The following is a 23,391-nucleotide window of genomic DNA, read 5'->3' on the forward strand; positions in this document are numbered from 1 at the left end:
GTGCCATTGTGAACAATTAGTTCATTTTCCTGCCTTTACCATAACTTCCCCTTTAAGGTCAAGTTGGAGCTCATTCTTGAAGAACTGCTGCCTTTTATACTTCCCAGCCAAGTATGTTACAAGCCAAGCTTTTCATGTGCCAGTAGAACTGTAATAGACAAAGTAGTATAAATAATTTTATGATTCTACGTCTTCTATCCATTCACCATGGCAGCGTAGATATATCTCTTATCCTGTTTTTATAAGCAGTTATTGCCATCCATTAATCTGTTCAGTTAAACTTAAAAACACTTTACTTTTTAGTGGTAGGTCTCTTATGTAACTGTTAATAGGTGAACTAGAAAGAACTAAAGGCAAAATACAAATCCAGAAATCACAGTAAATTAGTGGTCATAACATAGGAATATTCAATTTGAATAAAATTGTAGCTAGATAGCCATATGCTAAAATTAAAATTTCTTGTTCATTCTACGTCAAGAAAGGTGTATTGATTGGTTGCGTGACGTGTAACCAGCATACAACACTGAAAATAAATTGACAATGACATTTCATTGATGTTCAAGAATGACAAGAAATAGGAACATTTTATTGTGTAGAAAAAGGCTTACATTTATATTTACAACCCAGTCGAACCACTTTCGTCTGAAAACCCGTTACTGTGTAACTGTCACACATATAAAGTAGTACAAAGTATGGCACAGATTTTTGTGATGGTCAATCTGATTGCTTAGATATGGTGTAACCATTGGCATTCCTTGGCTAGCTTCTTACTTTTCCAACTCATATTTTCTGTGTTGAATACATAAAAGTCACCAGCTGCTGATTATTGTTAGCATACTAAATAGCTCTTTGAAAGGCGTAGACTGAGAGCAACTCATATTGTACTATTAACATGGACGGGAGGGAGTACAATCTACTCCTGTTAATTCAAAGTTTTTTTTGCTAAAACAAAATGAATTATCTAGTACTGTAGTACAGATTAAGCAATTTTAGTAAAACAACACAGGAGACTCAATTTAATTTAACAGATAATTCTAATTAAGCATCTTTGAATTGAGATTGGTAGACATCATTCTTGCCCTGTCTCCTATGCTGGATTTTGGAATAATGAATTTTTTTTTTCTAAAATTGAGGATAACTTATATTTTGATGTTTAAGTTTACAGTTTCTTTTAAAAAAAAGATTCCTTTCTCTTACTGTGAGATTCGGTACGCCCCATGTAGTTGTAACTTAGAGATGTTTTTTCAAGGCCTTTCAAAAATCACGATGTAGAAGTGAAACTCATGTTTGCATCTTTTGGAACTCTGCAAGCATTTATAAAATATTGTACAAATCTAAAATTTTCAAATTCATCTCCACATAACTTTTCCATTATAATTTTATGTAACAACATGGCTGGATTCACAAACGCAGAAACAACAAACAAGTAAGGTTTGCTCAAAGTGGAAATTACACTTTGCTGCCCTTAAAAATTGTCAAAAATAAAATTGCTGGTTTAAGGAGGACACTGCAGTGCTCTGGCTTGTGCAATGTTAGAAATTTTTTCTATATTTGAGTATAAAAATAGGTATACATCAAAGATGCCTTGTGGTACCTGTTGCAAGATCCCTGCAGTGCCTTTTACTGACACTCTGCTCCCTTCAGTCAACAGCTTATAGGTTGCTGGTGGCCTGGATTGACTGTATTTCTGAAATTTGTTGCTACATTGCTTGTTACACCCATTCTGTTTCCCCTTTTGATGCTTAAGTTATTGAACTAGTCAATTTTCTGTGGTCAGAGGGAGAGAGATAATGAGATGGGGGGTCAAGACCAAGTGTAGTATTCAAGCCAAGCAGGGTCAGAGGTCATGGGACAACTGAACCCAGGCAGGGGAGGGGGATGGGGAAGGTGAGAGGAAGGAGAGGTAGAGGAGGGAGAAAGAGGGAGTGGAAGGGAAAGGGAGCAGGGTGAAGTGGCAGCAATTCCTGTGATGTACTGCTTGCAAATTGGCCACAATGAGTAAGGCCAATACAGTAGCTGAGAGGCCAAAACTATCAAGGTTATTATACAGGAAGGCAAAAATGTTAAAGCGATATTGATAACTTAAAAGCATCTAATTGAGATGTTGATGGGGTTTGGGCTTTCCATGACCCCGGGGGGGGGGCTGTGGGCGGAGTTGTTAGTTATAGGAATGCCTGCTAGGCTTTTTCAGGTAGTGACGTGGAGGCTGCCTGTAGTAAGGTGTTGTTCCAGAGCCACCAGCTGGCCACTGCCTGGAAGTGCAGGACGTTTCACAAAAGTTGATTTATAAATATCAAATCCTGCTTTTCCACTTAATATCACTGTGACAGATTTAAAATGGAAATCAGCTATTTATAACACCATCTACAGGGGTTCCTGGTACTGCAGAACTAGAGTCATCTATAGACCAGACCAGGTAAGGACGGCAGGTTTCCTTTCCTAAAGTACATTAGTGAACCAGTTGGTTTAATCTGACAACTTTGTGATCACTTTTACTAATGCGAGGTTTTTATTTCTAGATTTTGTAAACTGAAGTCAAATTTTCAAACTGCCATGCTGGGATTTGAATTCACATTCTCTGGATTACTTTTGCGACAGTTTATTCCGTATGTGGAGCTGAAAATAGGAACAGAATGTTACAATCCACTCTGCAATTTTTAAAAATTCATTCTCGGGATGTGGGCATCACTGGCAAGGCTGGCATTTATTGCCCATCCCCAATTGCCCTGAGAAGGTGGTGGGCCGCCTTCTTGAAATTCTTTGTAGCGGTTTCACTGAATGGATTGCTCGGCCACTTCCGAGAGTAGACAAGAGTTAATCACTTTGGTGTGGAACTAGAGTCATCTATAGACCAGCCCAGGTAAGGATGGCAGGTTTCCTTTCCTAAAGTACATTAGTGAACCAGTTGGTTTAATCTGACAACTTCGTGGTCACTTTTACTAATGCGAGGTTTTTATTTCCAGATTTTGAAAACTGAATTCAAATTTTCAAACTGCCATGGTGGGATCTGAATTCACATTCTCTGGATTACTCGTTCAGTATCATAACCACCACACTATCATATAATATATATCTGTTTAAAATGAATGATTACTTATTCTCATTTCTCCTGAGGGTATTGGTTTTATAATTATTTATCTTTTTGGATGTAGCATCTCTGGCACATTGCCACAGAGCGATCGGAAGCAGCTATGCATTTGTGATTCCCTACACAATACCTCGGTTAAGTACTGTCAGAGGGAGGTGACAGGTAAGGCCTGGAAAATCCCTATAGAATGGGAGAGGCAAAATGGAAGGTGTGACTCCTAATGGATGGCTCATGAGTAGCACTGACCGAGGCCTGGGAGAAGGAAACCAGCCTACTGTCTCTAGTATATGGTGTGCTAAGATACTGAGAGGAGAAGGGGGAGAAAATAGAAATAAATTTCATTTAATAAAAATAGTTTTGAATATGAATATGATTAGGCTAATATACTGTCAAACCAGGGGATCAAGCAAAGTTAACAAAATATTAGTTCCAATTAACTTTCAACACTAACTTCTGCTTAACCTTCCATTCCTTTAAATATAAAAAAAATTACCATTGTTACCATGGTGACTGTATTTCACTTGCCCAATTGTTGTCTTCAAGAAAGGAATCACAGGCATCCACTTTTACGTCCCCAGAATTATTCCTTCAACGCCATGGTGCAATTAAGCTTATCACGATAAGGCTTTGCATTCCTTTTAGTAAATCTCAGTAATAGTAAGAGTCTAATATTCAGGCTGGATTTGCCTGTCAGAGCACCGTGCATTGCCCATCAGTTGTAACAAAACAATCATAATACAATAAAATTCAGTTCAATTCAATACAGAAGACATTCATGCACAAAATAAATACATCTCAAAGAAATATTTAAAGTACTATAGTACAAAAATAATTTAACATTTCAAAGAGTTCATTAATGATTGGTACTCATACTGATTTTCTGAGGAACAACAGTCTTAAATGCATAACAGCACAATTTGATGGTAGTGAATTACAGTAAGTATTTGATTACAAGTCATGGTTGACACTAAAAATGACATTCACATTTCACATAACATACCTATTACTGCAGTGATATAGAGCAGAGCACCAACTAGGATGATTGCTTTAATCTTCATCAAGAAGATAGGTATAATTTAAAGGTCACAAGTAGTGGCATCAGGGCACCCAACACTGGAAAAAAACAATTTGTATTGTACAACTTTCTTTTGAAAGGAGTAGAATACAAGTTAGAATCATTTGGAAGATCAGATGCCTTGTGATCATTCTTCACTGTTTATACAGGATTGAGCAAATGATCTCTGGCTACTTTTTCTCATAACTCTTACCACAGACAAAAATATAAAATCCATGGTAATTATATACCTTCTTGTTTTATTATTACTGTCTGGAAGCCACCAGACCAGTAAAACTGAATGCTGCCTTGTAAAGCTGAAGTGAGTATCCGGAATCAAAATAATCCTCACTGCCAGCATGACTGGCTGAAAGCATCAGAATACAATGAATACTGCTGTAGCAAGATCTATTTCAGAAGAGGCACAACTTGTAGGTTACCTTGCTCTTATATACAGACCTGCAATTATTTAGAATTAGATATTCAAATCAGATCTCAATCCTTTTGATTATTTAAAGAAAAATCTGGAAAGGAAACTGCTAAATAATCATGCCAATGATTTCTCAATTAGGATTTTCAAAATGTCCCAGTGATTGTATACGACATTTCTATTATTACACACTATTGTCTTATTTCTGGCCACAAAATTCTCTCAGTTTGTCAAACTTTGAGCCCCAGTCTCTGAGATAATCATAATTCAAGTCCTCATCTACGTTGGACGTGTCCACAGAGCTGAGGCTTCCTGCCAGTGACCCTCGTCCCTCGAAGCAGTAAACATGCACTGTGTCCTCAGGAATAGCTCTCAGGTCATTATCTGCATCCCAAATAATCCGGGACACATAGTTTTTGAAGTCCAGGGTATTGGATTGAATAGTTTCAGAAAAGATCACGTTTGGGTGAGCTTTCAGGTTGACCGGCTTCTCTTCTTGTGAATCAGGAGAGGCCTTTACCAGAGGAGCAGTCGTTGTCGATGAAGACTGAGACAGACTTGCTCGCAGAGGTTTCTTCAGTTCACTGATGTCATAACCATTCTAAAAAGTAGAAAAAATCCATTTACTCCATTGTGTTTGTGATGCTGATACTGTCAAAATACAGAACCTGTGTTTTCAGCAGAGTGAAAATTTCAGTCTGGTGTGTTGTCACAATATACCCACAATTAAATCCTTTTAGACACATGTGAGAAAGAGTCAAAATTGGAATCTTGATTAATTTTTCTTGTGAAAAGACAGAGATAACTCACTTTCAATGGTGCCTCGTATAAGTGCATAGTCTCTTCTGCTGGTGCTGTTAAGGATTGCACTACATACCATATTATTTTACATCCACCTATTCAACTAAACACCCATACGACCATTCCTGTTAATATCACAAATCACTTTCTATCTAAAAAGCCAAGAAAATGTAATTCAATATACCTCTCAACTTGTAAAGTGTTGAGAGTGTGGTGCTTGGGTTAAGACAAGAGAGCAGTTTTTTGTAGAATCAGCAAATCAAATACATTTTGCTGGTCTTGTGCATTACTGCTATTTTTCCCCCCATCAGTGCTGTTTAATATCACAACTTCCTAATTAAAACAAGTTTAATATTTCTTTCACTTAACTCCGTTTCTACTGATAATACTGACATATAGAGAGTTTCACTAGCAATTACTTAATTGAATTGACAATTATAATGTGACATCATCAAGTGTGTGAAAGAGACAAAAGCCTAGATTTTCTGATTGAAGTAGTTTAAATACCAGTGTTAATGATTAATCATAGAATCATAAAATGGTTGCAACTCAGAAGGAGGCCATTCGGCCCATCAAGCCCGTGCCAGCTCCCTGCAAGAGCACTTCAGCTAGTCTCACTTCCCCGCTGCCCTGCAAATTGTTTTCCTTCAGGTACTTATCCAATTCCCATTTGAAAGCCACTATTGAGTCTGACTCCACCACCCTTTCAGGCAGTGAATTCCAGATCCTAACCATTCGCTGCGTAAAAAAGTTTTTCCTCATGTCGCCTTTGGTTCTTCTGCCAATCACCTTGAATCTGTGTCCTCTGGTTCTTTACCCTTCCGCCAATGGGAACAGTTTCTCTCTATCTACTCGGTCTAGACCCCTCATGATTTTTAATACCTCTATCAAATCTCCTTTCAACCTTCTCTGCTCTAAGGAGAACAACCCCAGCTTCTCCAGTCTATCCACGAAACTGAAGTCCCTCATCCCTGGAATCATTCTCGTAAATCTTTTCTGCACCCTCTCTAAGGCCTTCACATCCTTCCTAAAATGTGGTGCCCAGTTGAGACTGAACCAGTGTTTTATAAAGGTTCATCATAACTTCCTTGCTTTTGTACTCTATGCCTCTATTTATGAAGCCCAGGATCCCGTAAGCTTTTTTAACCGCCTTCTCAACCTGCCCTGCCACCTTCCAACGATTTGTGCACATATACCCCCAGGTCTCTCTGTTCATGCACCCCCTTTAGGATTGTACCCTTTAGTTTATATTGCCTCTCCTCGTTCTTCCTACCAAAATGTATCACTTAGCACCTTTTTGCGTTAAATTTCATCTGCCATGTGTTCGCCCATTTCACCAGCTTGTCTATGTCTTCTTGAAGTCTATCACTATCCTCCTCACTGTTCACTATACCTCCAAATTTTGTGTCATCTGCAGATTTTGAAATTGTGTCCTGTACTCCCAAGTCATTAATATACATCAAGAAAAGCAGTGGTCCTAGTATCGACCCCTGGGGAACACCACTGTATAGGTCCCTCCAGTCCGAAAAACAACCGTTCACCACTACTCTCTGTTTCCTGTAACTTAGCCAATTTTGTATCCATGCTGCCACTGTCCCTTTTATTCCATGGGTTTCAACTTTGCTGGTAAGCCTATTATGTGGCAATTTATCAAAAGCCTTTTGGAAGTCTATATACACCAAGTCAACCGCATTTCCCTCAACAACCCTCTCTGTTACCTCATCAAAAAACTCGATCAAGTTAGTTAAACACGATTTGCCTTTAACAAATCTGTGCTGGCTTTCCTTAATTAAGCCACACTTGTCCAAGTGACTGTTAACTTTGTCCCTGATTATCATTTCCAAAGGTTTCTCCACTACAGAGGTTAAACTGACTGGCCTGTAGTTGCTGGGTTTATCCTTACACCCTTTTTTGAACAAGGGTGTAACATTTGCAATTCTCCAGTCCTCTGACACCACTCAAGTATCTAAGGAGGATTGAAAGATTATCGCCAGTACCGCTGCGATTTCCTCCTTAACCTCCCTCAGCATCCTAGGATGCATCCCATCCGGTCCTGGTGACTAACCAGTTTTAAGTTCAGACAGCTTTTCTAGTACCTCCTCTTTATCAATTTTTATCTCATCCAGTAACTCCACTACCTCCTCTTTCACTATGACTTTGGCAGCATCTTCTTCCTTGGTAAAGACAGATGCAAAGTACTCATCTTACTGCAATTATATAGGGCCCTGGTGAGACCACACCTGGAGTATTGTGTACAGTTTTGGGGGGAAAACGTCGGTTGCTTTGCGCCTCCCATTAGCGCCCTAAGAGGGCACTAACGAGGCGCAAAGCAACTAGCGCCCAGACGCGGCGCCGCCAACGCCTCCCACAAAATTCAGCAGGAGGTTAGCAGCGGCGGTAACCGTTAGCGCCCCGCGGTGCTGCGCCACCGCGATGACGTCATCTCCTCCAGGACATCCTCTCTCTCCAGCACTGTAATATTCTCCTTAACCAATACTGCCACCCCACCTCCTTTCTTTCCTTCCCTATCTTTCCTGAACACCTTATATCCAGGAATATTTAAAACACAATCCTGCCCTTTTTTGAGCGAGGTCTCCATTATTGTCACAACATTATATTCCCACGTGGCTATTTGCACCTGCAGCTCACTTACCTTATTTACCATGCTACGTGCATTTACACACATGCACTGTAAACCTGTGTTAGACCTTCTTGTATTCTCTCTTAATCTGACCCCACCTGGAGTTATTCTTACTCTAGTGCTGTCTGTCTTGCCCCATCCTTTGTGTGCTTTGTTTCTAATGCTACATCCTGGTGCCCATCCCCCTGCCAAATTAGTTTAACCCCCCCACCCCGCGTGAGGATATTGTTTCCAGCTCTGTTGAGGTGCAACCCGTCTGACCTGTACAGGTCCCACCTCCCCCAGAACTGGTCCCAATGTCCCAGGAATCTAAAGCCCTCCCTCCTGCACTATCTCTCCAGCCACAGATTCATCTGCTCTATCCTCCTACTTCTATACTCACTAGCTCATGGTATAGGAAGTAATCCAGAGATTACTACCTTTGAGGTCCTGCTTTTAAATCTCTTTCCTAGCTCCCTAAAATCTGCCTGCAGGACCTCACCCCTTTTTCTACCAATGTCGTTGGTACCAATATGGACCATGACCTCTGGCTGTTCAGCCTTCCCCCTCGGAATGTTCTGCAACTGCTTAGTGACATCTTTGACCCTGGCACCAGGGAGGCAACTTACCATCCTGGAATCATGTCTGCGGTCGCAAAAACGCCTGTCTGGTTTCCCCTAGCGAATCCCTTACCACTATTGCCTTCCTGATCTTCCTCCTCCCCCCGGTACAGCTGAGCCACCCGTGGTGCCGTGGAATTGGCTCTGGCTGTACTCCCTAGAGGAGCCAGCACCCTCACCACTGAATACTGGTTGGAGAGCAAGATGCATTCAGGGGACTCCTGCACTACCTGCCTGGTCCTCCTTGTCTGTCTGTCAGTCACCCATTCCCTTTCTGCCTGTACACTCTTATGCTGCGGGGTGACCACCTCCTGAAATGTGCTGTCCACGTAGCTCTCAGCCTCACGGATGCACCACAGTGACGCCAGCTGCTGCTCAAGCTCCAAAACCTGGAACTCGAGCTTCTCTAGCCGACAACACTTCCTGCACATATGGTTGTCCAGGACACGGGAAGCGTCCTGGATTTCCCACGTGGCATAGGATGTGCATTCCGCGGGACTGAGGTGCCTTGCCATGTCTGTATTTATTCAACTATTAACTAACTTACAGAAATAAACTTAAGACAAAGGGCTAGAAATTTGGCTGCTTTGCGCCTCCCTTAAATAAAATCCAAAATAAGTAGGAAACCTTCCTGTTTCAGATTTTTTTTTGTGGAAAGTATGGAGTAATTATATGAGTCTGCACTGTCAGGAGGAGCCTTGCCAGACAGCAATGAAAATTGGAAATTCGGGTGAACACTCTCTGCAATTTTCCAAACAGTCGCTTAATGGTCAGAAAATTATGGGCATCACATGCCCGAATTTCTTATTTACAATACTGGTCGATGAGGTTCCCCATTCAGAACATAGCCATAAGATTATCCTTTATGATTCTTCTTGTCTTCCAGTTTTTTTCTTGTCTTTTTCCTAGTTCTTAAGCTCTGGAATTCCTTCCCTAAATCTCTCCGCCTGTCTACCTCGCTCTCTCATCCTTTAAGACACACCTTAAAACCTACCTAGCTTTTGGTCACTTATCCTCATATCTCCTTATGTGGTTCAGTGTCAAATTTTGTGTGATAACGCTCCTGTGAAGCACCTTGGGATGTTTTACTATGTTAAAGGTTCTATATAAATGCATGTTATTGTTGTAGTCTCCCAAGCCACATAGGGCGATAGGAAAGGCAACTGCCAATACTGCCAATGAGTTGTTTACCAGGAGACCAATGTGAGCACAACATTCCTTCCTCACAGTAATGCAGCTGTGATTACATATAGAAACATAGAAGATAGGAGCAGCAGTAGGCCGTTCGGCCCCTCGAGCCTGCTCCGCCATTCAATGAGATCATGGCTGATCATCCAAATTCAGTACCCTGTCCCTGCCTTCTCTCCATAACCCTTGATCCCTTTAGCCTTAAGAAATATATCCAACTCCTTCTTGAATATATTTAATGAGTGAATTCCACAGGTTCACCACTCTCTGGGTGAAGAAATTCCTCCTCATCTCTGTCCTAAATGGCTTACCCCTTATCCTTAGACTGTGACCCCTGGTTCTGGACTCCCCGACCATCGGGAACATCCTTCCAGCATCTAGTCTGTCCAGTCCTGTTAGAATTTTATAAGTTTCGATGAGATCCCCTCTCATTCTTCTAAACTCCAGTGAGTATAAGCCCAATCGACCCAATCTCTCCTCATACGTCATTCCTGCCATCCCAGGTATCAGCCTGGTGAATCTTCGCTGCACTCCCTCCATGGCAAGAACATCCTTCCTCAGATAAGGCGACCAAAACTACACACAATACTCAAGGTGTGGTCTCACCAAGGCCCTGTACAACTGCAGCAAGACATCCTTGTTCCTGTACTCAAACCCTCTCGCTACGAAGGCCAACATACCATTTGCCTTCTTAACCGCCTGCTGCACCTGCATGCTTACTTTCAGCGACTGGTACACAAGGACGCCCAGGTCTCGTTGCACTTCCCCTTCTCCCAATCTATTGCCATTTAGATAATAATCTGCCTTCCTGTTTTTGACACCAAAGTGGATAACCTCGCATTTATCCACGTTATATTGCATCTGCCATGCTTCTGCCCAATCACCCAACCTGTCCAAATCATACTGGAGTTTCTCGGCATCCTCCTCACAGCACACACGCCCACCCAGCTTTGTGTCATCTGCAAACTTGGAGATATTACATCTAGTTCCCTTGTCCAGATCATTGATATATATTGTGAATAGCTGGGGTCCAAGGACCGATCCCTGCGGTACCCCACTAGTCACTGCCTGCCACTCGGAAAAAGAGCCGTTTATTCCAACTCTTTGCTTTCTGTCTGCCAACCAGTTCTCTATCCAAGTCAATACCTTGCCCCCAATCCCATGTGCCTTAATTTTACACGCTAATCTCTTATGTGGGACCTTATCGAAAGCCTTTTGAAAATCCAAATACACCACATCCACTGGTTCTCCCTTATCTATTTTACCAGTTACATCCTCAAAAAATTCCAGTAGATTAGTCAAGCACGATTTACCTTTTGTAAAGCCATGTTGACTTTGTCCGATCCGGTCACTTTTTTCCCAAGTGCTCTGCTATTACATCCTTTATAATGGACTCTAGCATTTTCCCCACTACCAATGTCAGGCTTACCGGTCTGTAATTCCCCGTTTTCTCTCAACCACCCTTTTTGAACAGTGGGGTAACATTAGCTACCCGCCAATCCATGGGTACTGTTCCAGAGTCTATCGAATTTTGGAAGATGACCAGCAATGCATCTACTATTTCTGGGGCCACTTCCTTAAGTACCCTAGGATGTAGATTATCAGGCCCTGGGGATTTATCGGCCCTCAATCCCATCAATTTCCCTAACACCATTTCCCTACAAATACTGATTTCTATCAGTTCCCCCCTTTCATTAGACCCTATGTTCCCCGACATCTTAGAAGCCATTGGTGTGAGAGGTGCTGAGTGTGTCCACTCTGTGATGCTGCACATTGGTAATCCAACCTGCTGCATACCATTATAGTATCAAAACAAATACATTTTCTCCGTTTCTTTAGTTTTCCCTTATTCGCCACATGTATATACACATATATACAAATACACACAGGCACAGACAAATACTTCCCCCTTTTAGAAGCTCTTCACCCACTCCAGAGAATGGAGCACAAAATCTCGGCTGACACTCCGGTGTAGTACTGAGACAGTGCTGCACTGTTGGAGGCGCTGTCTTTCGGATAAGATGTTAAACCAAGGCCCCATCTGCCCTCGCAGGTGGACGTGAAAGATCCCGTGGCATTTTTTGAAGACTAGCAAGGGAAATCTCCCTGGTGCCCTGGCCAATATTTATCTTTCAACCACCATCACTAAAAACAGATTATCAGCTGATTGTCACATTGCTGTTTGTGGGACCTTGCTGTGTGCAAATTGGCTGCTGCGCTTCCTACAACAGTGACTACACTTCTAAAGTACTTAATTGGCTGTAAAACACTTTGGGATGTCCGGAGGACGTGTAAGGCACTATATAATACAAGTCTTTATTTTCTATGCAGCAGCCTGTAGAGACTGAAGACCAGATTTTCCTCCAGGACAGTTTTGCTGCCAGTGATGGGTGTGGCAGGAATAACACCTACCACACCAACCCTGACCCATTTTCCCAGAATGAGGCCTTGTTAAAGATGCAGAGCCGGCCTATGGTGTTATCTCTGCCTGACAGAGAGAGCCCTCCAGTCAACAGAAGAAAAATTAAGTGGTGCTTCAGCAGGACAACCTGAAAGGGAAAGAGTGAACATTAAAATGAGCACAGGCCCCCTGAAATCTTGGCAAATAGCTTGGAATGAGCCGCAACAGACACTGCAGGCAGAATGAGGGCAGAAGAGAAGGAGTGGTGGCTATTGGTCCTCCCCCCCTCATTCAAGGCCTTTACTGGCCTTCTTGCCACTTCCAGAATCAGTTCTGCCACCCCCTGCCCTTTTTCTGGTCTTACCTGGGGTTGGAGGTCCCGCAGTGAGAAGGCAGTGAAATCGACCTGTTTCCCAAGCCCCGCCCCGTCATCCTTTAAATGCAGCGGGTCAGTCAAGGGGCGGACAGCCAAGATATCTAGTAGTAATGGGGGAGGATGAAAGCATCTAACAGTGTTTTTAGGGGCGGGGATCCAGTGGTAGGCCTCCCTGCCCCCAACTTCTCTGCTTCCTCATTGCTAATAGCGCCAGACTCGAGTGGCATAGTTAAGATCTTCCAGCCCTGAGTGTAATACAAAATGCACCTTTGACATGAAGTACACCGGTAAAGGTAACTAGGCATCCTGCTATCCAGCAGCATAGGTAAGGGCAGCACATCAGGCAGCCCTAGGACTTCAAAACATGATTAGAGGGTCATAAGGTGAACAGGTGTTCTTACAAGGTAAAATTGTACTGCATTTTTAAAAGGTTAAATTTATGTTTTCTAGGTGACTTTTCTGCATATTGAGGTGGAGCCTATTAGTACTGGGCAATGGAATATGATCCATTCTCAGCACACAGTCAGGTAGAGCAAGGGCAAAACACACAGCAAAGTTCTAATTTTTCTGTCGAACACTGTACTTTCACTCTAACATCGGAAAACAACCAGACTCCACAAATGTGAAACTTTTACACTTCCCTTATTAACCATTCTTTTGACCTCTGATTGAGATTTCCAATTTTGCCAATAAATGAATAGTTTAAAAAAAATCATTCGCGGGATATGGGCATCACCAGCAAACCCAGCATTTATTGCCCATTGTTTGCTACCCTTGAGAAGATGGCAGTGAGCCTTCTCGAGCCACATTCCAGGTGGTGAAGGTACTCCCACAGTGCTGTTAGTTAGGAAGTTCCAGGATTTTGACCCAGCGACGATGAAGGAACGGTGATATATGTCCAACTCGTGATGGTGAGAGACTTGGAAAGGAACTTGGAGGTGGTGGTGTTCCCATGCGCCTGCTGCCCTTGTCCTCTCAGCCGCAGGTTTGGGAAGTATTTGTATTGTGGCCTATCTCCAACTGGATTGAAACTGGCCACATTCAGTTTATACAAGATGCTTACTTCCAGCTCACAGAGGAAACTTTTATTCCATCAGTCTGGGCTGGATTATAATTCAGCTCCGAGGGTGAAAGAGCGGCGCACCCACCTTCTCCAGTAATGTTATGCAAAGCAGAGAAAACGATTTGAATCATCATCAAATAAAAGCAGCACATACATTTAATTCTATAGTTTACAGAAGGAATCTGAAACAACGCTGCATACCTGGTCTTCTTCTCCACCCCCTTCTTCATCATAATTTAGGATGTTTTCCCGTACATCCTCCCAGCTCTCATGCTCGACAGGTATGTGGTAAACTCCCCCTTTCTGGAACTTGGTTTTTCCACTTAAACCCCATATACTGAAGCCAATCACCAGAACTGAAACATCAAAAGGTACAAGAGGACTTCAGTCACCAGCAGTAACCTGGAGTCTAAGTTCATAAAATTAGCTCTATGGCTGTAAATGATATTCCACTACTCAGTGAAAAGGACACAGCATCCGAGATTATCTGATGGGCCTTCAATAACCACAAAACTAGAAGTTATAGACTTAAACAAGTTGGCTTTTAATCACTAAGATCAGAGCTAACATCTCAACACGCCGACTGGTTCACAGGAATGAGTCATACAGATCCTGGGATCTTTATGTAAGAGAAGTCAGGGGCGGAGCCAAGAGCCAAGACCTGGAACCTCCCAGGTTAGTCGGGAAAGAGGAAGTGAAACTATACACAGTGGGGGAGGGTAATATACATGAGTGCAAAATGAATACAGGATCAAGACAAACAGATTTCATTACATTATCCAATCACCATTATTTTAAACAGCGGCATTAACCCCTTTAAAATAATTGGGTGAATGCCAGTGTTAAAATAATGCCAGTTACAAAATCTAGGCTAGCATCTATGAGGCAGTACCAGTGCAAACGAATTACTCAATAGATGAAGACAGATACAACCGCTTTATAGTAAAGCAAGCAGATGCTAGAACAGTGACCAATTTTGGGGGTAATTTTTGTATGAAAACCAGTTAAAGCAAAAAATAATTTACAAGTGCAGTTGGTATAACTCCATTTGTAGGGAGGTTTTTCTTTTCTTGGGGGGAAAAGGGTGGGATGGAAAATCACCGTATGCAGGTGATCTTGTTTAGTATAAATACTTAGTTCACAAACAATGTAACACTGCAGTTTCCTTTAAATACATTAAAGAAACAATGCATCGTAATCTTGGGGTGGAAGAGTAGATAACCCACCAGTGCATCAACATATTTGATTAGGGTAGGGCAATGAAATTAATTTTGGATTGTGTTAACAAAGAGCCAATACAGCCACAATGGGCTGAATGGCCTCCTTCTGTGCTGTAAGCATCTGTGATTCTAACAATTTGACAGTCTCCACTACCAGGAAAACCAGCCTATAAAATCTTTGGCGATGTTGTTGTAATGCAACAGAAGAAATTCTCATTTCCGTGTTCATCCTGGTGGCTGGTTACAGAGTAACATCAGCAGGCGTCTGAGAGTCGATCACCTGCCTGTCCTCCCAACCAAGATTACATGCAGGAGAAGTGAGTTATTGTGGTAAGTGATTTAACATCTGCTCAAACGTTAGCATTTTCATTGCCTCCGGAACATTTCTCTACAAAATGGCAGTACTGGGGCAGCAAATCATACCACGTATGGCAAGTGTGGAAACTTGTGGGATGCTTGCACCAAATCACTTGCCCTAATTGGGTGCAGTACAAGGAAATCAGAGTGGGGTGAAAGACCGATACTGAAACACTTGAAACAACACAAAGAATCTGGTTCTTGAAAGTTTAACACAAAAGGAGAGAGCAGACAGGCAAAGAATTAGCGCGCTGTTGGAAAGTGACATCGGCAGAGATGCCAAACGAGACGGATCAGGTCAGAGCAGGAAGAGGCTGGCAAAAAATTAATGAGCTACCTAATAAAAGGAGGAGGCACATGCTGATGCCCAGGATGGAGATGATGTTCAGCCCTGCTGGGATTCCTGAAGTCACCATGCTGATCTCACAATGCTGTCCTTTGTAACCTTCTGCGCAATGGCAGGCAAACACGTCCAGTGTTTGTGCGACACAAGTGCCCCCATTCCGACACGTCCACGCTCCACATGGTGACATCGCACAGTGCTCGAGGCCTGTCTGATTACTTATCACTGACACCTGACCAGCTGGACACCTGCGTTAGAAATGAACAGAAATGACAACCTGCCAGAACAGAATTAGTTACATTTGTCCCCCCCCCCCACATTTTTCCTACTTCTTCCACAAAGCTATACTGAGCGTGCTCATTTTGAATCATACGCTAGAAAGCAATTCTACCCCCAATTTTTGCTTCCTATGGGAAAGAGCCTGATCTCAACTTTCTTGATGGTAAGTATGAAATCAGAAGGTTGCCAGCTGGGAAATTGAGTGTGCAGATTGTCATCATACATGTTGGGACACTAACGTGCAGCTGGCATTTGTTGCTTTTTGTATTATGCAGGTTTTTTTTTAAGTGCTTTATATGGCAATTGCATTGAGCATTGTAGGTGCAACATGAATGAAGGCATAAAACATTGCTATAGTAAAATCACAACACAGCATTAGTACATTTTTCCAGCAGTCAGTTACTGGGCAATATACACTACACAGTAATAGATATAAATAACTAAACACTTGACTGGATTTTAGACAGTGCAAATCCAGATCTATATACTGACATTCACTGTTTCCTGAATGCTATTTGTAACTAGTAGGGTTGCCAGCCCTCCAGGATTGATATGGAGTCTCCCGGAATTGAAGATTAATCTCTAGGACACTGCTGTGAGCAAATCCAGGAGAAAGATCATTGGGGCATTAAAAAAATTGTGTTTTTTAAATATTTTCTTTGAACACTTTTGTTTATTAATTATAAAAATATAGGAATGGGGGGGGAGCTGTTTGTCTGTCAAGGGTCATCCAATTGAGTCATGAAGAGGCCGTTTGCTTTCCAATTGGCGTGGGAAGATGGTGTGCCAATAGCGGGAGTGTGGGGGCGGGACGTCAGGTAATGAAACCGCCAGGAATAATCCAACCACAGTTGGCAACCCTAGTAACTAGCGATTCATTGCATAACATGTTACATTATACAAAGTATTTATGAAGTGTTAATAATCCTGTACCTGCACTCATGTTTTCTCCATAAATCTATACAATAAAATGGGATATAACAGGGCCTGCTGCTACAGGCATCCGAGCGGCAGCCAATTGTCACACTCCTTCGTTCCAGAGTAGCAGTTAACATTGTATTCTTTCCATCCATTGGCAAGAGATGACCATTTAATCGAACATCACGCATGCAGCCTAAATTCAAGCAAAGACACAGCTTGTTTAACTCTCATATCACTCCAGCCTTTCAACTACTTCTGAATACATATTCAGTAAAAAAAACACTTCACGATCAATTGCCTTCGTGCTCCAATCAGCTAATTTTCCAACTTGTATTGCTCCACTTTTCTGGTTAGTGAGGGGGAGAGTTTCCTATTGCTGGGGCTCTGCCTCTGTGCTAATTTTTAGCTTAACTGCAAGAGTGGTCCAAGGTGAGTCAACCACTTATGTTCTATTCATCCCAATGAAAAACGGCTCAGGATGTTTTAAGCTAGCAAAAACACTGGCCAGCAGTTAATTATAAAAATAAAAACTGAAGAAAAAAGACAGTTGGCAGACAAACCAAAATTACACAGATGACGTTGTTAGGAAGCCTTATTTCTTCTTTGCACTCTGAAATGGAGGACAGTAAATGAATGCTGTGAATTGAAATTTAAAAAGTAATCAATGTAAAACAGCTGAATACCATGGATATTTCTGGTTACTTATCATTTCTGGTATGTACCCCTAGGGCGATCTCCCCTTTAATCAATTTGTTGCCACTATCTTTTGTGATAAATTTCTGAGCTTAGGAGGGTAAGAGTTGTCAATCTTGGAGAATGAACCGATTTTTTACTGTTTGCATCTGAAGGCTAATTGCCTGAATGCACGTTCCCATGGGTGAGGCTGTGTCAGGAGACCACATTTGAAAAATCAGCTACCCAGTGACAGCATTAAAGCAGAACCAAGTACAAAAATAATACTTTCTCTACCCTCCCCCAACAACCTGCTTCACCCTCAAACTCCTGCAGCAGTGTGAAGTTTCCATTTCCTATACCAACCAATTGAGTGAGATTGACGGACAGTTTCTTACTGTGGATTGTGCCTCCTAGGTAGGAACAGGACTAAGATTACATAAACTTGCTTCACACAGGAAAGCTCTCAGGGAGATTTGGCTTTCATCTTTTTATTCATTCACTGGTTGTGGACTTTGTTGGCAAGGCCCCAATTTATTGCCCATCCCCAATTGCCCTTGAGAAGGCGGTGATGAGCCACCTTCTTGAATACAACTGAGTGGCTTGCTAGGCCATTTCAAAGGGCAATTAGGAGTCACATATAGACCATACCAGGTAAGGATGGCCTTCCCTAAATGACATTAGTGAACCAGATGGGTTTGTACAACAATCCAGCAGTTTCATGGTCACCATTACTAGCTTTTTATTCCAGATTTATTTAATTGAATTATTGTGGTGGGATTTGAACTCCTGTATGCTAGGTCATTAGTCCAGGTCTCTGGATTACTAGTCTAGTAACATAACCACTACACCACCATACCCCCTGAAAGAACTATATGCTAACCCATCATACATCCAATTCCCCGGCCCTTCAACTGTGGGTATATTCTTTCAGTAATTAATGTCAGTGCGAGTATGAAACAAGCTTTCCTGTTTTACACTTGCAGGACTTTTTCCAATCATATTAGTGTCTAAAGGGAAATATACACACTGATATTTAAACAAATATGCCAACACTAATTGAGTTTGCAAAAGCCAAACACTTCATAACAATGGGTCTGGCTCATTTATTTTTCAGCTTTCAGGGTAAGCCCATGCGTGGAGATTGCTGCAACTACAAACATCACCTAGTCCATCCCAGCAGCTTTTAAATAATTTGCTATCCTGATCCAGTGCCAGGTGTTACATCATACCTTGGAAATCACTTGGTGGACGCTCAGGAAGGTTCTTTCCCAACACCAGACTTGAAGGATCTATTAGGATTTCTCTGTGGGTGCCGAGAGTAGCTGTCACCTCATGGGCTCCTCCTCCATTGTTGAGGCGCAGTGTAAATTCATTGTCGTGACGGTCCATGTTTACGAGAGTCCACTGGCCGTTGTCCACACGCATTGTTTGCAGTTTCAACAAATGTTCCCAATCACCAAGGTTGACACGGATCCCAAAATATCCACTGGCAATCTATTTCACAGCAGCAAAACAAAACAGAAAAGAAAAAAAAATGGAAACTTTTAATAATGATCTAAAAGCATTTTAGAAAACAATAAATGCAAATTTAAAGGAGAAGAAACATCTAAGGGGATACCTTCATGCCCAAGTAAGTCCCACATGCTCATTTTAAAAAAAAAAGAGAAATGTGCCTCCTACCCAATAGGGAATATCTTTGATTTCATGAGTCATTATCCCTACCATGGAGACATAGGAGCAGGAGAAGGGCAATTAGATCATGGCTAAACTGTACCTCAACTCCATTTACCCACGTTTGCTCCATATCTCTTGATACCCTTACCTAACAAAAATCTACTAATCTTCCTCATTTCACTCCTCAATGGCCTAGCTCTAATTTGAAGATTATGCCCCCTTGTTCTGAATTCCCCCCACCAGAGGAAATAATTTCTCTGTATCAAACCTATCAAATCCCTTTATCATTTTAAAGGCGTCAATTCGATCACCCCTCAAACCTTGTGAACTCAAGTGAATACAAACCAAGTTTATACAACCTGGCTTCATAATTTAACCCTTTAAACTCTGGCATCATTCTAGAGAATCTGCACCATAGCCCCTCCAAAGCTAGTATATATTTCCTGAGGTTTGGTGCCCAAAACTGAACCCAGCACCCCAGATGGGGTCTAACCAAGCCTCTACAACAGAAGCATCACTTCCACCTCTTTGTATTCCAGCCTCCTTGAGATAAAGGCCAACATTCCATTATCCTTTTTGATTAATTTTTGTACCTGTGCACTAGCTTTTACTTGTGTGTGTATCTGGACACCTAAATCCCTTTGCTCCTCCACAGCTCTCAGTCTCCCACCATTAAAAAAGTATTCCAATTTGTCTTTCTCAGATCCAACGTGTATGACCTCACGCTCCCCATGGGGGAGAAATTGAGTTGTGCCCCATTTGGGGCGCTAACCTTTTAGCGCCGCCGAAAAATTAGCACCCCCGCAGCTGAAATTGAGTGGTAGCGCCCAAGAGGGAAGCGCGGTGCTACAGGAAGCGCCCCGCCTCCCTCTTGGAGTGCTGCGAGGGAATATCGCGGCGCGACGTGCTGCGGTATTGCAGGCCTTCCTCTTCTTAAAGGGGAAGGGCCTTGCGCAGCGCGACCCGGCGCCCATGCTGGGCCACCGGGGATCAGAGTGCCGGCAAAAGAGCCCAGTACTCAAGAGAAGTGCTGGGCTCATGGAGCACAACCGGCACTCCACGGGGGGGGGGAGCGGGTCATGAGGCTGGGGATGGGAGCAGAGGCAGGTGCTGGCAGACGGCCAGCAACAAAATTGGCAGCCCGGCACTTTGCCTTTAAATAGCGCCGCCCTGGCCGCAGATAGGCCCCCCTGATCCCATCGGACATAGCGTCGGGCAGTAAGTCAGGGGGCGCTACTGAAGATCGCGGCCAGGGTGCTGTGCACGACGATGACGTCATCGCCGGCGGTGCAGCGCCACGGGGCACTAATGGTTAGCACCGCTGCTAACCACCTGCTGAATTTTCCAGGAGGCGTTGGCGGCGCCGTGCCCGGGCGCTAGTTGCTTTGCGCCCCGTTAGCGCCCTCTTAGGGCACTAACAGGAGGTGCAAAGCAACTAAATTTTTCCCCCCCATCTGTCATTTTTGGTCTCTCTTTACAGTTTCCAATAAATTATGTGACAGAATGGTCCACATACATCCCTGAGTGAATGCACTCATTTACGTGGATACTTGGGAATTATGACATACTAACATGCTCGCTGAAGGGTTCTAGATGCATCACAATCTCTGATAGTTTTGCAGTTAATTCCTGGGAATATCTACGGCCAGTGTATACTCTATTCATGCACTTAGCAGTTTTTAACAAAAGGTTTTGGTTGCCACCTCCAGTATAATGTATTCGTTTGTGTCCTTGGATGCTAGGCTGAAGAGAGAAGAGTTAGGATTCCGGGTACGAAGCATCAGCTGCACTTGTGTTGTGCGAATGCTAAGAGCTCCTTTTTGCTGGTACTGAATCAGACTGTCCTTTTCAAAGGACCATTCAGGCAGAGCTGCAGGCAAAAAAAAAACACAATAAGTAAATACAGCACAAAGAATAAACCTAATGAAACATTAAATAGCATTTTTTGTATTTTTACATTTATTTTTAAGTTAAAAGCATTTTTACAAAAGCTCCCCCGATGGCTTCATGGGAATAGGTATTGTCCGATGTAGCATTCAGTCATCCAAACCAATAAGGTTGATTCCTGGTCTGTGCAGAGTTAATTGATCTCTGCCTGAGCAGCAGTAAAGTTAAGCTAATTGGCCTCAATTGGACTAGGGAGAGCAAAATCAGCTAGTGGTCTCTGCTGGAAAGTGCGCATATGTGGACGTGAGCACATGAAAAATATTGGTTGCGAAACCTCCGTGGTCCAAGAACCTGCCGACACTCACTGTCTGAACTCACACATGAAGAATGGCCGCTGGAGTGAGGTAACAGAGGGGTGCTGGTACTTGATAACAGTATCCTAGTCAGTGCCGCCCAAAGATCAGGGAGGGGGGAAAATTCAGATAAAGCAAACATATTTTAACATTTACTCTTCCTGCTTTTTTCCCCCAGCACCTCACTTCACTTCATCAGCTTTGTGTGTCAGTCGTGGCTCAGTGAGTAGCACTCTCACCTCCGAGTCAAAAGGTTGTGGATTCAAGTCCCACTCGAGAGACTTGAACACAAAAATCTAGGCTGACACTCCAGTGCAGTACTGAGGGAGTGCTGCACTGTTGGAGGTGCCATCTCTCAGATGAGACGTTAAACCGAGGCCCCGTCTCCTACCTCAGGCCGACGTAAAAGATCCCATGGCACTATTCTGAAGAAGAGCAGGGGAGTTATCCTTGGTGTCCTGGCTGATATTTATTCCTCAATCAATATCACTATAAACAGATTATCTGGTCATCATCACATTGCTGTATGCAAATTGGCTGCCGTGGTTCCTACATTACAACAGTGACTACACTTCAAAAAGTATTTAATTGACTGTAAAGCAGTTTGGGACGTCCGGTGGTCATGAAAGGTGGTATAGAAATACAAGTCTTTCTTTCTAGATGGTGGCAAGCTGATGAGAGTGCAGATCAGAGAACTGGGTGCAGTGGTCACTGTGCTCAATTTGCGGTGCTCCCAGTTTTCCACTCATTAAAATTTTAATGCAGCCTTTGCAGTTCTGAAATTAGAAGATAGAAGATGGTGATCTGGAGATGGCTTACCACCAAGGTTCCTTCCCTTTCCATGGGAAAGCACCGGGTCTCCACTTGGCATTTGTTAACAGTGATACAATGAGATTGAAAATTCAAATTCAAAGGTGCTGGGAAATCACTGGCATCAACCCACATACAATCACTCTGGCACCTCATAGAACCACTAGTTAGCAAGGCCATATGGGTTTAGATGTTGTCAAGATGTTAGGGCCAAATTTCCTCTTTAGTTATGCAAGAACCGAAAATTGGATGGGAAGCCATTCCTTGAGCTCTCAGACACCACTTCCAGGATTTCTCACCAGCAATGATGTCAGGCATTCAATGGTGTGGAGATGCCGGAGTTGGACTGGGGTGGACAAATGTAAGAAGTCACACGACACCAGGTTATAGTCCAACAGCTTTATTTGAAATCACAAGCTTTCGGAGCGCTGCTCCTTCTTCAGGTGAAGTGGAGAAATGCATAAAGACACAGCTTATATAGTCAGAGAATCATGTCAGATGTTTACAGGTAACCTTTCCAACTGCCATTTATCACACCTCGGCAGAGAGATAATCACAGCAGTCAAAGGTGTGAATGGTGTCCAAACAGGTCAGTCAGGGAAACATTACATCAAAGAACAATGAGGTGGGGTCACAAGGGGTCAAATATTGCAGATGCTGGGGTCTGTATGAAAAACAAAAAAACAGACAAAAAACATTTTTTTTGGCTGGAAATCACAGCAGGTCCGGCCGCATTAGTGTAGAGAGAACAAGCCAATGTCGACTCGAGTCTGGATGACCCTGCATCAGGTGGGGTTACATGTAGCGTGACATGAACCCAAGATCTCGGTTAAGGCCGTCCTCATGGGTGCAGAACTTGGCTATCAGTTTCTGCTCGACGATTTTGCGTTGTCGTGTGTCTCGAAGGCCACCTTGGAGAATGCTTACCTGAAGATCGGAGGCTGAATGTCCTTGACTGCTGAAGTGTTCCCCGACTGGGAGGGAACACTCCTGCCTGGTGATTGTTGCGCGGTGTCCATTCATCTGTTGTCGCAGTGTCTGCATGGTCTCGCCGATGTACCATGCTCCGGGGCATCCTTTCCTGCAACGTATGAGGTAGACAACGTTGGCCGAGTCACATGAGTATGTACCATGTACCTGGTGGGTGGTGTCCTCACGTGTGATGATGGTATCTGTCTTGCAGAGGTTGCTGTGGCAGGGTTGTGTGGTGTCGTGGTCGCTGTTCACCTGA

The 23,391-nt window shown here is 43.0% G+C and overlaps 1 protein-coding gene across 1 annotated transcript in view; it reads right to left on the reverse strand.

The window, feature by feature from the left end:
* Nucleotides 1-552: 552 nt before the first annotated feature.
* Nucleotides 553-23,391, reverse strand: part of LOC147114741 (neural-cadherin-like) — a 40,717-nt gene continuing 17,878 nt past the window's right edge. Inside the window, exons 5-10 of the mRNA XM_085992634.1 lie at nt 20,814-20,980; nt 18,666-18,930; nt 16,774-16,954; nt 15,556-15,809; nt 13,843-13,997; nt 553-5,173 (exon numbers count right to left, since the gene is read on the reverse strand). Of these exons, the coding sequence (XP_085848760.1) occupies nt 4,772-5,173; nt 13,843-13,997; nt 15,556-15,809; nt 16,774-16,954; nt 18,666-18,930; nt 20,814-20,980 (1,424 nt within the window). The 3' untranslated portion in view covers nt 553-4,771. The remainder of the gene's footprint in view (nt 5,174-13,842; nt 13,998-15,555; nt 15,810-16,773; nt 16,955-18,665; nt 18,931-20,813; nt 20,981-23,391) is intronic.

This window comes from Somniosus microcephalus, chromosome 7 (assembly GCF_052327205.1).
Source record: "Somniosus microcephalus isolate GS21.2 chromosome 7, FLI_Smic_1.0, whole genome shotgun sequence".
Taxonomy (NCBI): domain Eukaryota; kingdom Metazoa; phylum Chordata; class Chondrichthyes; order Squaliformes; family Somniosidae; genus Somniosus; species Somniosus microcephalus.